Here is a 19,510-nt window from a genome sequence, read left to right as displayed (position 1 = left end):
ATCACTGTTCGAATTGGGATCCTTCACCAGAACACAAGAGTAAGGAGCTAGAGTAGGTCATTCAGCCTCTCCAGCATGCTCTGCCATTCATGGTTGATCTTATTTTGGTCTTAACTCCACTCTCCCATCTGTCCGCCCTAGTCCTCAGCTCCTTGTTGAAAAAAAAATCTATCTCATTCAGCCTTGAAGATATTCAATGATCCAGCCTTCATTCATCTCTGTGGAAGAGAGTTGCACAGGCTAATGACCCTCTGAGAGAAAAAGATTCCTTCTAAGCTCAGACCATTTTTAGACATCTAATGCTGATTTCACTCTTCCTATCTGAAATGCCTTCTAGAAAGGAACAATTTTCATTAATTTAGCATTTTTCACATTCTCAGAACGTTCTTAATTGCTTCCTGATCAATGAACTGCTTTCAAAACATAGCCTCTGTTGGATTGTTGGAAACGTCCCATCCAATTTGGATTCAACAAGGTTCCATGACAACACTGAAATAGATAACTAGATGACTGGGATATAAATGTAAGCCAGAATACTGGGAGAACATTTCTCTTCTTCAAATAATGCCATGGAATTATTTTTCAGATTCCCTTGTGTTTTCAGAAGGAACAAATCCAAAATCTGTTTGGTTGCCTGGCAGAGCAATCTTCATGTTACACAACCTTATTGTTAAGATCCTAAGAATTTGTTACTTGGACTTGCATATCACTACTTTAAATTGCTTACAAGGTTTGATTTCTCTGTTTTGGAAGATAATCCACATTCGCTTCTATATTTAGGAATGTCATAGTTGAGTTCCAATAATGACTCGTGTATGGTGGTATCACGTATGGCATAGATTTGCCTCACAGCATCAGGGACCCGGCTTCAATTCCATCCTTCAGTGACTGTGTGGAGTTTGCACTTTCTCCACATGTCTGCCCGGGTTTCCTCTAGGTGCTCCGATTTCCTCCCACAGCCCGAAGATGTCTCACAACACCAGGTGAAAGTCCAACAGGTTTATTTGGAATCATGAAGTTTCGGAGTGCTGTTCCTTCATCAGGTGAGCGGGTCCAAAGATGTGCAGGTTAGCTATGGTAAATGCATGAGGTTACGGAGTTAGGGCGGGGGATAAGGTGGGACATGGTTGGGCCTGGTTAAGTTGCTCTTCAAAAGCATGGCATGGTGGCAACAGTTATGAGTACCACTGCCTCACAGTACCAGGGACGCCAGTTCAATGCCAGGCTCAGTTGACTCACTGTATAGAGTTTGCACGTTCTCCCTAACCCTGTGTGGATTTCCTCCAGGTGCTCCCATTTCTTCCCACAGTCCAATAATGTGCAGGTTAGGTTGATTAGCCATGTTAAATTTGGTCTTAGTGTCAGGAGGATTAGCAGGGTAAGTATGTGGGGTTACGGGGTGGGGGAGGACTTGGGTGGGATTGTTCTTGACATAGGTTCAATGGACTGAATGGCCTCCTTCTGCACGGCAGGGATTCTATGATTCCCTGGCTGAAATCAGTGGCGGATACGAGATTGGACCTCTTCTTGTCATTATTGCATATTGGCGCTGCATGATGCGTATTTGTTGACTGAACCATTGTGCTGACTCATTAATTAGTATTTACAGACATGACCACAAACAGTCCTCCACTGGCTCGTTTCTCGAAAGTCTAAGATTTTTTTCAGAGGTCAATCTTCAGTTAATACTTTCCACAACTGTTATTTTCTTTCTCATTCAGAATTTTTTCCTTATTTGAAGTCTGTTAAAAACACCCCATGCTGATTTTAATCTGAGCATCTCCTGCAATTTAATAAATCTGAACGATAATTTGCCTGGCTGAATTCATTTTAATTTAAAACAAGTTCCTCAGTATTTATATTAGTTTCCTGATTTTCTTACTTCAGCACTTTATCACTGAAATTATTCACATATGTCTAATGATCAGAATGCCACACAAATACTAACTGTACAGAAGAAAATAACATTTATCCTAGAAAGAACATATCCTAGATATGTTTCCCAGGGTCCCCTAATGACACTTTTCATTAAATATAGCATTTACCACACAACGGCAAATATCCAATTCTGACTGCTGGATACCATTTTTATTTATCAGTGTCCCAAGTAGGTTTACACTAACACTGCAATGAAGGCGCCACACTCTGGCGTCTGTTCAGGTACACTGAGGGAGAATTTAACATTGGGCAGCACGGTGGCACAGTGGTTAGCACTGCTGTCTCACAGTGCCAGTGACCAGTGTTCGATTCCCAACTTGGGTCAGAGTGTGGAGTTTGCAGTCTCCCCATATCTGCATGGGTTTCCTCCGGGCGCTCCGGGTTTCTTCCACAGTCCAAAGATGTGTGGATTGGCCATGATAAATTGTCCCTTAGTGTTGGGGACTAACTAGGGTAAATGCATAGAGCTATGGGGATAGCACCTGGGTGGGATTGTGGTCGGTGCAGACTCGATGGGCTGAATGGTCTTCTTCTGCACTGAGGGATTCTATGGATGCACGGCCAATGCAGCTAAGCAGTAGCTCTTTCAGACTGTGGGGGAGGAAACCGAAGCACCCGGAAGACACCCATGCAGACATGGGGTGAATGTGCAGACTCCACACAGGCAGTGACCCAAGTCGGGAATTGAACCCAGGTCCTTGGCACTGTGAGACAGCAGTGCCAGTCACTGTGTCCCCATGCTGGATTAGTCGTAGTCGTAGGATCTCCTTATACATCATTTTCCTGATGTGATGGGAGAGGTTGCAGTACAGGTTTGAAAATGCAATGATTTTTGACTTGGATAAGTAAATGCTGGAATGATATTTGTGGGTTTGCTACTAACAAGTTTATTACAGCACTTTAATGGGATAGAAGTCATGTGGTACTTTAGACAGGTAGTGACAGATTTCACAGGTTGATCATTAATGATATAGATTCACAAGCAAAGAAAAATGCGGGAAGTTCTCTGCTAGATTACAGATCTGGCCTCCAACCAAATGAAACATCTTGAGACTGTCTGCAATTACTGAACTCTAATTGACATTTTAATTATAAGGGTCTATCAGTCCCCAGAGGGAGATTAAGCGTTTCACAACCAAAGGAATCGGCTTTCAATGATGTGACAGAGTCCTTCTGGACTACACAATGAAAGACCCTTCAAATTTCCATTATAAATTATGACTTTATTATAATAGGAGTGTTTGTTCATTATTTGCGAACTAGAATGTTGTACATCCTCACTTCAAGTACTTTTGCAATATTTGTTAATGAAACATAAAAGGGGTGATTAATGACATACATAAATATAAATGAGGAACAGATGAGATATTAAACACATGCTATGATCCTATATACATGAATTAACCTTTTCAGTTCTGAATGCACAAACGCACTGCCACATGCCCTCTTTTATTTTTCAAAGTTTGCCTTTATCTAAAGCATATCAATTAAAAATATTACATCCATTGAGGAAAATTGTTTTAACTTGTCCTCTTACTTTGGTATAGGCACATAGCTAGTGGTTACTGCAAAGGTTTTTTTTATTGGTACCCTTTGGTATTTTGTTTTCAATCAAAAAAGTCAATTCAAATTAAGTCCAATCATGGTCCCCACATAAAGGACAAACAAGATCCAAGCTGACAGGATGAGGTATCGCACACCACTGTCCCACTGCTCCCACCCCTCCCACCCCCTCATCCCCACATTTTACCAAATGCTTCATGTTCATACAATCCTACAGTGCAGAAGGAGACCATTCAAACTATTGAGTCTGCACTGACCACTGTCGCACCCAGGCCCTATCCCCATGTCACCGTACATTTACCCTAGCTAGTCCCCCTGGCACTAAAGGGCAATTTAGCATGGCCAATCCACCTAACCCGTACATCTTTGGCGTGTGGGAGGAAGCCAGAACACCCGGAGAAACCCCCGCAGAAGCGGGGAGAATGCACAGACACCGCATCGACAGTGACCCAAGTCAGGAATCGAACCCAGGTCCCTGTCGCTGTGAGGCAGCAGTGCTAACCACTGTGTCACTGTGCCGCCCAAAAGGTAGAGGTGGCTTTAAAGAATTTGCATCAGGTAAAGCCTCAATTTAACCTCATCGGCAACCCTGATCTTTTACTCTACTCCAGCCTAGGGAAACCATGATCGCAGGCATCAGCACACCCCCAGGGTAATGGGCTAGCCACCCCCTGCCTAATCATGGTTTTGCCCCTGTCAGAAGTTAGTGTCACACATTCATACACTTGAAATTGACCATAGCTGTCTGGCAGTGCTGCCAATGCACCAAATATTTCAGTAGACTTTCCAACCAGTCATTTCTATATATCAGCCCATCAAAGTCCTCAGCTGACTCATCTGCAGCAGGTCTTGCAAGTGATCTCATCCTCCAATGAGCTACATTGACTCTTTCATGGTCACTCATATCCAGTGTCTCACCAGATGTGGCTCCCACCTCTATCGTACACATAGCATCAATACCTGAGCTAGCAGTAGCAAATCTGAGACTGAGTATTCCTTCTTCATCAGTGCCATCTCACTCTGATACCTCTTACTCTTCCACCATTGCCCGACTAGATGGCAATTCTTGAATTACTGAAAGGACTAAGGCACAAGAGTAGGGCTGTGGTGAAGGGAAGTTCAGGAATTGGGGAGCAATGAGGGATAGACACTTACACCAACTGATGCTTGTCAATCAGAGGAGATTGTGGGATAAACATGCCATGTGATATGAACATGCCATCATCTTCAATGGTTTCAGCCCCACCACTTACAATGGCCTCAGTCAGGACCACTTCAACGATGGTAAGCACCATATTACCCCCTCTCTGCGAGTAATGACATGCAACAAGTATCTGTCTCTCACCAGATGTGTGCTGCTGCCTGCAGCTGTGCTCCAACTTAATCAGCAAGACAAATGGAAACTTGTCAGTGACTGTGGAACACATCATGTGTGGAGGATATGGCAGTCATGGTTAAACAGCTCTTAATGTATGAAATGTGGTTGTGAAGCTTGCGTTGTGAAGGTTAGGTGAAGCAGTGAGTTGCAGGCGTGACTAGTGTTTCTTTGGTAGGTGTGTGATGGACATTTGGTGAATTGAGCAATGTCTGAGGTGAGTGGTTCAGTTGTAAGATATAATATTTGAAGGTGCATTCACTGACTTTGATCATTTGTGTCACGTATTGAACTCCTTGTGGCGTTGCATCTGGGTCCTGGGGCTAAACTTCTGACATTAACTGCAACTGCTTCCTGATCCCACTGCCTTTTTCAGTCTCTGTAGTGGACCTCTGGCCCCCTGTACACAGAAGACATCCCTTATCTATGGCATGAGTTTCCTTCGGGTACTCCGATTTCCTCCACAGTCCAAAGATGCGCAAGTTCGATGGATTGACCATGGTAAATTGTCCATTAGTGTCAGGGGGATTAGGAGACTAAATATATGGGGCTACAGGGATAGGGCCTGGAGGGATCGTTATCAGTGCAGGCTCAACGGGCCAAATGACCTCCTTCTGCACTGTAGGGAGTCTATGATCTCCTATGCCACAATGTCCAATCCAGGTAACCTTGGAACCTGCTCTCTTTTCTGTGGCACCATTTGTCTTTCTTCTTGTAGATCAGAACTCTTCCTAATTTAATGTACTTATAACAGTTATCCCAGACAGAATGGATCTTCCCTTTAAGAAAAATACATCCTGGCTTTAATCATTTCAGGTTAGATAGTTTTGAGTGTCAAACAAACTGAACCACCTTGAAAGAGGTGCAGGCACTGTTAGCTCTTGCCTTTAGGATTTTATGAAGGGCAACCTTACACAAGCACTGGGTTTGGGGTTCGATCACAAATGTTTTTATTACAAAAAACTCCTATTGCCCTTATGCAGAACTCTAAATTAATGTAATGATGCCACAAAACACTCCAAACCATGACTTATTAACAAAATAATAATTAAAATTAATAATTAATAATTTGGGCAGCATGGTGAGATAGCGGTTAGTCTCACAGTGCCAGGGGCCCAGGTTCAATTCTGGCCTCGGATGACTGTCTGTGTGCAGTTTGCACATTCTCCCGTGCCTGCATTGTGCCACCCTGTCGCCCCATAAATATTTATGTTACCATATGAGTGAAAGTAGCAACTGAAAATGTATTCAAATGTCTTAACTTTCAGCAATAAAACACAAAACCAGCATGTTCATCAGCCTAGAGGCATGGTGGCACAATGGTTAGCATTGCTGCCTTACAGTGCCAGGGACACAAGTTCAATTGTTGGCTTGGGTCACTGTGTGGAGTTTGCCCGTTTCTGTGTGGGTTTTCTCTGCGTGCTCTGGTGTTCTCCCACAATCCAGAGATGTGCGAGTTAGGTGAATTGGTCATGCTAAATTCTCCCTCAGTGTGCCAGAGTGTGGGGTCTAGGGGATTTTCACAGTAACTTCATTGCAGTGTCAACATAAGCCTACTAGTGACGAATAATAAGTAAACTTTACTGAATGTAAAAAATTTTCTTCTGAAATAACTGCTAATGGCTGTAGTTAATGATCAAGCAAGTTTGATGTGACGTTAGCCAGCCTCAGGTGCTTGACTTGCACTCTACCTATTCTGCAAATAATATTACACTACCGACACAAGCAACAGCATTCATTGCAGATTTTTCAGGGTAAAAACTCTGTGAAATGCAAGTTCAGCATTGAGAAGATATCTGCGGAACACAAACATCTGTAACAACTGTAAAACAAATGAGGAATTTTCAATGCGCACAGCATTTTAATGGAAGTTTATTAATATCTGCAGACAATGCATCTGATACAGTTAAAGGAGGATCTGTTGTGTACAATTTGATGACAACAAATTTATGACAAAATAATCATAAATCCAAGACATATTAATCATAAAGAATGGCAAATGTGAATGCGAGGAACATCAAGCAGAAAATTTCAACATTCAATTTAAACATGTGACCTTTAATCACAAGAGATTTACACCTTTAATTGCACAAGGTTTACTCACGATCAAATGTACCAAGTTCAAGCCAATGACACTTTCACAAGTATGAGGAAGACGTCGAATCGCAATGTCGTGCTTCTGAGATCCCAATGCTGGGAGCGCACGTTGAGAAATTGGACACCCACAGCCTGTTCTTTCACACATTTTTCACTCCAAAGGTTAAAGAGTGTGTGCTAGGAAAGCTCAATTATCCAACATGCGCCCTGGGGGCGCTGAATTACAGAATCTCCCCCAGCCAAGCAAAGTTTCTGTCTCCCCTCTTAAGACAAATAGGATTCATCAAAACATACAAATCATCTTTTGAAACATTGACAAATTCTGGTCTCAATTAAATAAGGTGCTTTTAGATTTGTGGATCTTTCATGCTCTTAATAATAATGAGAGGACGTATCAAATCAGTTAAACAGGAAATGAAATTATTCACGATAATATATGTATCCAGGTAACCAGTGAAGACACACATATGTACCTGAAAATTTATACCTGTATCAAATATTAATTCATGAAGAAGACAGAATTCCGTTTAAGTATATAAGGTCTACGGGATTTTCCAATGCGCACTTGTCTTTTCAGAATATATGGATATCTTCTCTTTCCTTGTTTCTCCTTCTTATATTCTGAATCTTCATAGCCACCATAGTCTTGGTGTGCCTGAAACAACTACAAAACATATGGAAATCACAGTCATAAATCAGACAGTATACTTTCAGAAGACAGTACTAAGAGAAACGTGACAGAAAACAATTTTCAAAGATGCGCCAATTGTTGGTGTCCAACATCTAGTCAACAACAATGAGGAATTATGTGATACTTACTCCACAGTGTATCAGAACATTACAAGGAGACAGATGAGCACTGCAGTGCTGTTTTAATGATAAAAGCACCAATCACTTCTAAACAATTGTTTAAAAATGTTGTGTGTTTACTTATTTCAATTAGGCACATGTGAACAGATATACGCAGATAGAAAGCTTGAAGACATAAGCAGCAGAACTGTGGATGCAGGATCTACTCAGAAGCAAAGTAAAACCAAGACTGGATTACCTTACACACTTCCCTTCCAGTGATGTCATGCTGCTAGCCGTTAAAGGCATATTATAATATGACCCTTTATAAAGGCATATTTCTCCCTTCCATTTAATGACTATTTACAATACCCTTTCATGTTTACATACATGATTAATCTATGAGTTTCTAAAGTGTAATAGTAATCTGCTGGTATGCCCAGATCTTGCAATAGTAACTTTGTCTGGAGGATTTAATTATTCATAGTGTTCAGTGAGACTGCCATTCTCAGATATTGCTCCTCATTGCATCCAGCATCTTCTTCTGGATGCAAAAGGACTCTACCGTGGTTAAGGAGCTGGAATAAATCTGATTTGCTCTCAGTCACGATTCACCATTGTGCATTTGTGTGTAACGACTTCATAGGAACTTGGATCTGAACTAATTCTCGTCGCCTTAGCTGATAGCCAAGTATCTTTTGTGGAATCCTGGATGTAGGCTTGTTGTCCCAACTATAAATGTGGCAATTCTTTAGCTGTATTTTCATCATAAACATTGGTTATTGTCTCCTGTAGTCTTAAAAGTTGCTCTGTAGTTTCTGAGAGAGTAGAATGGATAAGAGTTGATATGCACAGGTCTAACAAAACATGAGCTCTGCCGGTGATGGAATAGGTGCACTTAAAGCTGTCACTCTCAGATGTAGCACTGCAACGTGCAGACCTTGCTTAGTCTTGTTATATTTCAGAATTAGGGATTTCACTATGTGAATCACTCGTTCAGTTAGGTCAATAAGGAAGAGAAATAATGCAATCAATATTCCACTTCTCCCACATATCTTGAAATGGCTTCTCAATAAATTGTGGTCCCTTATTTGTAATGCTCTCTATAAGCACACTAAATAAACTGAAAACAGCACTTAGAAGTCTCCACAACAGTTGTGCTTGATGTATTGTGCCATTGTAGAATAATGTGGTTCTGAGTAAAGTAGTTGATGATGACAATGAAGTCAGTTTCATGGACCTGATACTGAGAGGATGTTTCTTCTTATAGGGGAGACTAGGACCAGAGGGCATTATCTCAGAGTGCAAGGGCACCCAGTTAAAATACAGGTGCAGAGAATTTTTTTCACTCAGCCAGTAGGGAATCTGTGGAATTATTTACTGCAGAGAGCATGATGGCCGGGTCATTAAATATGTCAACCCTGAGATAAATAGATTTTTAATCAGTAAGAGAATCAAAGGTTATGGGGATAAGGTGGGAAACTAGAATTGAGGATTAACACATCAATTCAGTCATGATCTCATTGAATAGTGGATCAGACTCAATGGGCCAAATGGCCTACTTCTGTTCCTTATCTTATGGCGTTATGGGCAAGCTTAGTGCTGCAATCTCATGACGAGGTCAGTTTCCCAACCCTTTATTTGCATACTATCCTGGCACTATGTTTTAAAAGCTTTTCTGTGCAGTCACCATGCCATGATTTAACACTTTCTGATGCTGGGCTCTGTTTCATCTGACCAGAATGTCAAGTGTCATCTCCTGCCATGCAGTACAATCTAGGGCTGTTCACAATGTCGTACCTGCACCTAATCTTGCAGCCACGCTGTTTGACTACTGCTAAGCACAATGTCATGTTTTTACATTGATTTGATTTTATTTGACTTATTATTGTCACACGTATTAACAAACAGTGAAAAGTATTGTTTCTTGTGCACAACACAGGCAAAGCATACCATTCATGGAGAAGGAAACGAGAGAGTGCAGAATGTAGTGTTACAATCATAGCTGGGGTGTAGAGAAAGATCAAGTTAATGCAAGGTAAGTCCATTCAAAAGCCTGACAGCAGCAGGGAAGAAGCTGTTCTTAAGTCGACTGGTATATTACCTCAGACTTTTGTATCCTTTTCCCGAAGGAAGAAGTTGGAAGAGAGAATGTTCGGAGTTCATGGGGTCCTTAATTATGTTGGCTGCTTTGCTAAGGCAGCGGAAAGTGTAACAGAAACACAGGTTTACTCAACTTCATGGTTTTCTATTCACCTTCAGCTAAGCTTTATCCTGGAGCTATTGGTTCAAAGCTTAAACTCATAACAATGAACATACAAACATACAAATTAGGATCAGGAATAAGCCACTCAGCCTCTCTATCTACACTGCCATTCAATAGGATCAGGGCTGATCAAGCCCACATTCCTGCCAATCCCTGGTAACCTTTCATTCTCCTCATTAATTAAGAAACTGTCTAGCTCTTCTTCCACTGCGTTTGGAGAAAGAGAGTTCTAGATTCTCATGACCCTCTGAGAGTATCCTCATTTAGCTAACTCTTTGTTTACGACTTTATTATAGAATATGATAAGGAATATCATTCTGTATATTTAGCTAAAAATATACTGACCGTGGAATGTTCTTATATCAATCAATTATTTACTCACGGTATTTGAATTTGAGACATTTTATTGTCAAGCTATTCTAATATGGCAGTAGATTTTTGAGCATTAACACCTGTCCAAAGAGCTTAGGTTGCCAATTGGCAATCATGAGAGTATTAACCAATCTTCATTTCTGTTGAGATCACTTTGAGAGGTCTTGGCCTCTGTCTCCAGCATTCTGCCTCTTGATTCAACCTGTAACAGTTCTAGATATAGCTCTGGAGAATCTGTTTAGAGCTTCCCATTATTGACCTTCCCTCTCTATCTCTCTCCCACATCATCTGCCCCTCTGGATGGCTGCTCTTTCAAGCATCTTCTTTAATGCTGCGTCCTTGTCAAAAATTGATGTGCTTTCTTAACTAGCAGCAATCTTTCTCATCACAGCAGAAAACCAGCATTACTCTATCTAATCTTTATATATTGATAAAGAGGTCCAGCAAGTTAACAACAAACTTCCACAGATTCCACAGATAGTCTGCCAATGAGAGGAGATCACAACCCATCAAATTCAAGTCCAGGTTATTGTTGCTGTCTGAGGGATGTATCACAGCTTGGTTTGGCTCCTGCTCTGACCAAGATCACACAAAACACAGCCCAGTCCATCACACAACCAGCCTCCGACCCACTGACTCTTTCTCCACTTCCCGCTGCGTTGGAAAAACAGCCAGCATAATCAATGACTCCAGGCACCCCAGACATAATCTCTTCCATCTTCTTCCATCAGGGAAAAGATACAAAGGTCCACGTATCAACTGACTGAAGAACAGCTTCTTCCCTGCTGCCATCAAACTTTTGAATGGACCTACCTCATATTAAGCTGACCTTTAACTACACCCTAGCAATGACTGTAACACTATATTCTGCATCCTCTCCTTTCTTTCTCCCCTATGTACTCTATGAACAGTGTGCTTTGGCTGTATAGTGCGCAAGAAACAATACTTTTCACCGTATCCCTATACATGTGACAATAAGAAATCAAATCAGATCAAACGATACAATTTCCGACAGCAAAGATAATCCTATTCCAGGGTTTCTCTTCCTGGCTTGGTTTTCAGCTCTACTCTTCAGTTAATGGTACAATAGAAGAGTCACAGATGTTTTGACCCTGTTCAAAGTAAACTTTACTTGAGTTTGAAATGGATCGCCTAGCTTTTCTTCAATTTATTTGGAAATGAACAGGCAGCTGCTGCTGAAAGCTAACAGAACTCTGCGCAATTCTACTGAGGTATTGCGACTATCCCATTGTTTGAACTGCAATCACTCTGACTGCAAAGTCTGTTAATAAGGCCAATACTCACATGTTAACTTTAAGTTCATGGAGGGGCTTAGAAGGTGGAGAACAGACCAGAGTCTGGACTTTCTGCAATAATCTGCTCACCTTTGAGCCCTCAAAGCCTCTCCATCAACCAGGCACAGCCCGGGAGTGCGCTCAGCTACAACCCCCACACCTGCAACTGTTTCACCACTGGGATGGTGGCGCAGTGGTTCACACTTCTGCTACCCCACAACGTCAGGGAGCCAAGTTCAATTCCCGGCTTGGGTCACTATCTGTGCGGAGTCTGCACATTCTCCTCGTGTCTGCATGGGTTTCCTCCGGGCGTTCCTGTTTCCTTCCATGGTCTGAAAGAAGTGCTGGTTAGGTGCATTAGCCATGCTAAATTCTCTATCCATGCTTCTCATGATCTTGTAAACTTGAATACATAACTATATTTTTATGCTTAATTTTGTGTGAAATATTTATCAAGCAAGATGGTGATTTAAAACATCACAGAACTTTTTTAGAATTGACTGAATTATTCTTTCATTTCCTTTGAAACCTATAGGTGGAATTTAATGGAGTTTGGTGAGCGAGCATGATGACAGGAGGGTTAGGAGAATAAGGTAAGAGTATTCATATTGGATTTCTGTTGCCAGGAAACAGTCCCCAGTTAAGTTGGGAGCGAGAAGAGCCTGATGCGGGATTCATACCTACTCCTATTTTTGTTAATAAATCAAATAACCAATTAAATTAAATCAAATAAACTGAGGGACATACCAAAGCCTGTTAAAGTGACACTGGCTTAACAAAAAGCAAATTCACAAACAGAACTTAAAACATTAAACCAAAACATGATTATGAGGGTCAGTAATCCACCCCAGTCCTCATGGTGCCCACCGGGCATGGAAGGCATCAGCGGTACTGGTAGACATGACATGCCCCCTCTCTGGGACACCCAGCCACAAATGTAGCCACTTTATAGGGGCAATCAGGGTTGGATGACCACCCCAGAATCACACCCACTAAAGGTGGGATGCCAAACAGGCTCATTTAATGAGCCGCAAGGAAGCAATTAATCTGAGCCCACCAGAACAAAATAGTAGCTCGGGGATTTAATGGAACCTGCGCTGCTCTCCCATGCATCTAGGGCCTGTCGGGTTTACCTGCAGCCTTATGTCTTTGGGGGGTTCCCATTTGTAGACACTCAGTGCCTGACTGAGGGGCCCAGAATTCAGAATGGAAGGGCTGCTGAAAGCCATGCTCTTCCCTTACCCACCGCCCCCACCCCCCCTCCAAATGTTTCCCCTTCTCCAATAACAGCTTCTTCTTGGCCCCTAACCCATCTGCTCACCCATGTCCAGAGAGCCAGTGGCAATCCTCAGGCTGGGCCTTGGAGCATTACCAGCAGCAGCCACCACTCCCAGCGGCGCTACTGGCAAGGGTGGGATTTCCACCCCACTGGGACTTGATTGTGTGGAAGGCACATAGCTAACCAGTCACGTGCCTGAGGGTATTTAAACTGGATTGGTACTTCCCCAAGAGAAATCAACCCAGGCCTAGCACTAAATCTGAGCCTGCATGTTTCTTTAAAAAATTAATATTGATTTTATTACTTCAAACACATTTTGTCATTTGGAAGAAATCTGGTCAATCCAAACTTGAGATTAATTGCCATGTCCTCTCCATCACTAAAACTTTTCTATTTCTTACAACTTTATTTGCTTCTATCCTTACCTTAGTTTCAAAGCTTGATTCCTAATTTTGCTCATATTCTTCACCCTCCATAAGTTCTAAATTTCCTGTGTACTATCCTACTCTGAGCGCAGAATTTTCCTGAATATTAGAAAAGATCAATAGTAGGCAGGAAAATTGGCACCAAGGGAGGTGGCACTCTCTGCCATATCGTTTGGGATATAAGAGGGGAAAAAAGGCTTGGAATGGATCTCAACATGTCACGCTGACCAGAAACTTTGGGCAGGATTTTATGGCTGCGCTTAAGTGAGACCGAAAGTCCCTGCTCAAAGTAAACAGAGATTTTTGTTGTCAGACGCTCGCCGTGCCAATTCCGTGGTGGACGAGGTGATAGAATTCTGGCCTTTGTATTTTGAAAATAAAGGTCATTTTTAAAGGCTGCTCCAGTGTACAACCAGATAGATAAGGTGGTTAAAAAGGCATATAAGATCCTTGCCTTTATCAGTGGAGGCATAGAATACAAGAATGGGAGGTTATAATAGAGCTGTGTAGAATGCTCATTAGGCCACAGCTAGAGCACTGTGTGTAGTTTTGGTCACACACTATAGGAAAGACTGATTGCACTGAACAAGGTGCAGAAGAGATTCACCAGAATGTTGCCTGGACTGGAGCGTTTCAGCTATGAAGAGAGGCTGGGTAGGCTGGGTTTATTTTCCTTAGAACGAAGAAAGCTGAGAGCGGACCTGATTGAGGTGTACAAAATTATGAGGGACATAGATACGATAGATAGGAAGATACTTTTCCCCTTAGTAGAGGTGTCAATGACCAGGGCACATAGATTTAAGGTAAGGAGCAGGAGATTCATAGGAGAGTTGAGAAAAAGCTTCTTTACCCAGGGGATTCTGAAACTTGCTGCCTGAAAGGGTGGTGGATATAGGAACCCTCACAACACTTATAAAGCATTTAGATAAGCATCTGAAACACCATAGTGTGCATGCTATTGACAAAGTTGTGGAAAATGGGATTAGAATAGATAGGTGCTTGAGGCTGGTGTCGATATGATGGGCTGAAGGGCCTCTTCTTGTGTTGTAAAACACCGTGACTCTATGATCCCCATTTACAGTCTCAAACTGCACTCCCCCCACCCCCTGCACCTGCTCCCCACGCTGCCTGGGCATCTCCTGAGTAGTGTTGGGGCATGAATCTTTCCCCTGCTGAGCGACACACTTACCTGAGCTTCTCTGAGAGGACTACTCACCAGGTGAATGCTTTGGGTGACCAGTTGTCTGACCATGCTGGTCTGTCTCAAGCTATCCCGAATGAACTTTCTTATTGGGGCAGGGTGGAATTAAATGCTGATGTATGGAAATGCATGTATGTCCTCAACATTCATGTCACTGGTGAGGGAGGGGGCAATCTCATCACACTTCTACATCAGACTGAGACACAATTGGACATCTCCTGAGATTTTTTTGCTCTCATGACCAAACAAACCTGGTGAAAATGGGAGCGGAGATTCTTGGCCTATGTCTCACACAGTCAGCCTTGACAACACCAGACCTCATCACCACCATCATTTTCTGCCATATTCAATGGGTTGGGAGTTATTCAGTCATAAAATCATAGAATAGAATCATAGAATTCCTACACTGCAGGAGAAGGCCATTCAGCCCATCAGGTTTGCACCGACAACAATTCCACCCAGGCACCATTCCCGCAACCCCAAGCGTTTTACCCATAATTCGCCTGACACTAAGGGACAATTTAGCATGGCCAATCAACCTAATCTGTAACATTGCTGATGTTGAGATTTTCCTTCCTAAATACCTCTTTCCCCCTTCAAAAGCTGACTTAAAACCTAAATTTTCGACCAAATGTTTCATTGATCTCCTGAGCTTTCTTTCCCCATTCTTACCTTTAGCTGGCAGGCTTCTTTCCATTGTGATCAACCGCAGATGACGTTACTTACAGTTAAGCAGGTAATCAAATGGAAGTTGTTAAATATTTTGCCCTGATGGTTCATGGTGTTTCTAACAGGGTTGCTGCCTTATTACCAGTCGGAGAATCCCAAATGGGAAGACAAAAATCTGATTTGATTTGATTTATTGTCATATGTACTGGGATGCAATGAAAGTATTATTTCTTGTGTACTATACAGACTAAAATACCATTCATGAAGTACATTGGAAGAAAGGAAAAGGATAGAGTGCAGGATATAGTATTGCAGTACAGGTAGGGTGAAGAGAAAGATCAGCTTAAAGTGTCCATTTGCAACATTTGTCTGGGGGTTCTGTTGGTCCCCACTAAAGTTGACATTTTTAGAAGCCTGTAAAATTACATTGTTGTCATTCAAAAGTGCAATATACCTTAGATAACAGTATTATTGCACAGGGACCATAGTTTTGATTGTAAGTTATAGAGTCATAGAGATTTACAGCATGGAAACAGGCCCTTTGGCCCAACTTGTCCATGCCACCCTTTTTTTTAAACCCCTAAGCTAGTCCCAATTGCCCGCATTTGGCCCACATCCCTCTATGTCCATCTTACCCATGTAACTGTCTAAATGCTTTTTAAAAGACAAAATTGTACCTGCCTCTACTACTACCTCTGGCAGTTTGTTCACCACCCTCTGTGTGAAAAAAACTGCCCCTCTGGACATTTTTGTATCCCTCCGCTCTCACCTTAAACCTATGCTCTCTAGTTTTAGACCCCCCTACCTTTGGGAAAATATATTGGCTATCTAGCTAACCTTGTTAATTAAAATAATGGGACATTTATACAATACATTTTGTTACTTGGCCATTTGATAGTGATGTTTAAGTGCAAATGTGGAAAAAGATTGAAGACAATATATTATCACTGTTAAGTTAATAATATTACAAGGACATTTTATAAATAATGTCATAAATATCCATCAATATATTCAATATTGAAATATGTACCAAGCAAAATGAATCATATCAATGTATACTGAAAAATCTACTGCAGGCACAGGGAAACAATAGCATTCTGCCTCACAGCACCAGGGACCGATTCTCAGCCTGTTTGAAGTCTGCACATTCTCCTTGTGTCTGCATGGGTTTCCTCCGGGTGCTCCGGTTTCCTCCCACAGTTTGAAAGACATGCTGGTTAGGTGCAGTGATCATACTAAATTCTCCCTCAGTCTACCCATACAGGTACCAGAGTGTGGCGAGTAGGGGATTTTCACAGTAACTTCATTGCAGTGTTAATATAAGCCTGCTTGTGACACTAATAAATAAACTTCAAACTAGATGCATTTACTGAATTCATCCCGCTTTGTGATATTACCACAAATATATTACTGTAATCATAATTTCCAATGATAGGGTAGGCAGAGAGACACTGTTCTCACTGGTTGGTGGGATGGTAACCAAAGTAGATAGATTTAATAATTGATTAGCAAGCCATCGTGGGGAGATGAAATTTTTATTTACTCAGCAAATTGCTATGATCTGAAATATCTGCTAGTGCAAAGGAAACACAGGCGCTCGATATTAACTCATGAAGAGTAACTGGACCTACTCCGAAAAAAGGAAATAAAAAATCTATCCAGGATTATGAGGAAAGAGTAAACTTGTAGGACTAATTGATCACTCTTTCAGAAAGTGAGCACAGAGCTGATGGAATATATAGCTTCCATTTGTGTTGCATTATGTCTCTATGATTTTGCCTTTGGTGAAGCTTAAGGAGTGAGAACAATTGCAGAAAAGCTGAGACTTAGAATGTAATCCCTACAGTGCAGATGGAGGCCATTTGGCCCATCGAGTCTGCAACGACAACGATTCCCACCCAGGCCCTATCCTTGTGACCCCATCTATGTACACTGACAATCCCCTAACACTGAGTGGCAATTTAGCATGGCCAATCAACCTAACCCACACATGTGGGAGGAAAAAGGAGCACCCAGAGGAAACCTATACAGAATATATAAACTCTACACAGACAGTCATCCGAGGATGGAATACGAATCCAGATCCCTGGCGCTGTGAGGCAGCAGTGCCAAGTACTGTGCCACCATGTTGCTCAAGAGACTTGATCTCTCTTAACTACTGATGATATTCAAATCTGAACTGTCGCACACTAATAATACATATCTGCTTCAGTGCAAGAAGCTCTTCTGCACTATCTTTTGTTGCATTATAGTGGTTCCTACCTGTAAGGCATAGAGATGATCCAGGAGTTCGCCTTTGGTTGGTATTGTTTCAGTGTAAGCTGTGGAAACTAAAAACAAACGTTCCAAACTAAATTCACAGAATTCATCCACAGGATCACAAAAAAAAAGTATCTGAGAATCACTTTCAATCCAACCTTTTATTAACCGTTGTGTTTCTCTGCCACTTTGAGGTTTCAATTGTCTAAGGTCCAGAGCCAAGCGAACATATTGCGATCCACAATTCATATAGGCTTTTCTAATATTTGAGATAGATTGTGTTGAGATTTTAGTTGCCTTCCACAACATAGGCTACAGCTTGCGGAATGCAAGGGTGTACTTTTTTTCATGTTTCGCTGATTGAATGCAATTTAAATAAATTCTGTTTTGTATTTCTTTACATAGCTTGGCAGCCTATATTTCATACATGGAAATTAAGATTAATCATTGAATAAATAATTGGTATCTTAGCAAAATATGAGCTTTCCCTCGGGGGTAAGCCAGCACAGCATGTAGGCAATTAGTTAATTTTCTATTAATCCATGCACATCTTCTGTTGTTATCTTTATAAATCTAATAGTCTTCCTACCTTTGGATTCTTGCGGTTTCAGCTCACTTGCATCTTTTCCCAGTCCAATTATTGAAAAATATGGCGTGGGCTTAAAATAATAAACTCCAGAACTGCAAATAATGTTATTGTCCGTGTACTGATTCAAGCCAAAAGTGAAAGGCGATAAACACCACTCAAAATCAGGAATGTCATCTTGAGACGTTCAGTGCCCATCAGAAATGAAATGCCCTCGTCATGAATCGAAAAGGGAATCTTTACCAAACTTCAGTTACTTTTGAGCTTCTGGACAAAGTTGACCGATCGAAAAATAATCGTTAAAACGATACTTTTTTGTGTTTTTGGTACAAGCTGGATAGATCTCTGGTCAAATGCGCCGCTTCAATGACTGGAACTGACCAGAGGAAGCATTTTCTGGCGCAGCTAAATTACTCCCACCCACACGTCAAAATTAGTTGTCTTATTTTTAAAAGTTTTTTGCATGGGTCAACAGATTCGCCTTCAGAACTGGAATCAATCCAATTCTTAAATCTAAAGTTACATCTGATCATGCAGACACTCCAAATGCTTCATGTTTTGAAATTCGTTTAGGTTAAAAAGGAGAGTGACAATTCTGTCACTTTAAATTTTTTAAAAAAGGTTAGTTTTTTGTTTTGTTTAGCAATGTGTAATGAGCTACAAACTTACCATTCTCACAATTTCCCATCTTTCTAATACAATAATATTTTATTTTTTAATTCAATGTTTCCACTTACCTGAGCACACGGCAGAGCAACTCAGGAACAGCAGCAACCACATCATTTGGATCCTCATTGTACCAAACCTCACTTTGCTACAGAGTCCATGAAAGTTAAGGGGAAGGGGGCGAAGCTGAGAGCAAGAGTGTGATACTTCTCTCTCTGGGGTTTTCGCTCGCTCTCTGTACACAAGGAGGCAGGAGCTGACTTCTTTAATATCTCCAATCTGCCTTGACGTCAAAGAGAACGCTATCCCCGACTTGATTCCAAGGTGTGAGATTAATACGCTTTACCCAGTGATGTTATGTCTTGTTAACGCTGCCATTGCATCTCTCAACTTCTATCATTTCTAATTTTGTAAAGAAACGCAGCGTTTGCAGAATCCCCCCACCCCCTTTTAATCTACTATTATTTTTAAAAGGCGCCCAAAAACACATGATTACATTTTACGCCTTGTGTCACCAACCGTCCACTGTTAATATATTATTGGTTTCTTCGCAAGGATATGCAGTTTTGTGTCACTGTGCACGAATGATCTTTTCTGTGAGGACCATCTATGCATTGATGTATTATTTACAAACGCTTCGATCAAGTCTCTAATGAATGTACCTCACTCCGACACCAGAAGGCCCCTGGGGAGCTTAATAAATCCATACGCTTTTCCTTTAGTCCTCTGA

General features: G+C 41.5%; 1 protein-coding gene across 1 annotated transcript; it reads right to left on the bottom strand.

Moving 5' to 3' along the window:
- Positions 1 to 6,793: 6,793 nt before the first annotated feature.
- Positions 6,794 to 19,001, bottom strand: nts (neurotensin). The gene is made up of 3 exons (XM_080191740.1): positions 18,852 to 19,001; positions 17,532 to 17,599; positions 6,794 to 7,637 (listed from the first exon to the last, which is right to left on the bottom strand). The coding sequence occupies exons 1-3, from the start codon at positions 18,907 to 18,909 to the stop codon at positions 7,473 to 7,475; spliced, it is 291 nt and encodes a 96-aa protein (XP_080047866.1). The 5' UTR covers positions 18,910 to 19,001; the 3' UTR covers positions 6,794 to 7,472.
- Between the last annotated feature and the right edge of the window lie 509 nt (positions 19,002 to 19,510).

This window comes from Carcharhinus amblyrhynchos, chromosome 6 (genome assembly GCF_965287045.1).
Source record: "Carcharhinus amblyrhynchos chromosome 6, sCarAmb.v2.hapA, whole genome shotgun sequence".
NCBI classification, from domain to species: domain Eukaryota; kingdom Metazoa; phylum Chordata; class Chondrichthyes; order Carcharhiniformes; family Carcharhinidae; genus Carcharhinus; species Carcharhinus amblyrhynchos.
The sequence above is the reverse complement of the archived record's forward strand: the minus strand, read 5'-3'. Positions and strand labels throughout refer to the sequence as shown.

Excerpts from the sequence above, each read along its gene's own strand:
- nts (XM_080191740.1), bottom strand. The coding sequence starts at position 18,909 with ATGAGGATCCAAATGATGTGGTTGCTGCTGTTCCTGAGTTGCTCTGCC. Across the intron at positions 17,600-18,851 it reads TTGCTCTGCCGTGTGCTCAG|TTTCCACAGCTTACACTGAA; the intron begins GTAAGTGGAAAC and ends GTTTGTTTTTAG. Across the intron at positions 7,638-17,531 it reads ATCATCTCTATGCCTTACAG|TTGTTTCAGGCACACCAAGA; the intron begins GTAGGAACCACT and ends TATGTTTTGTAG.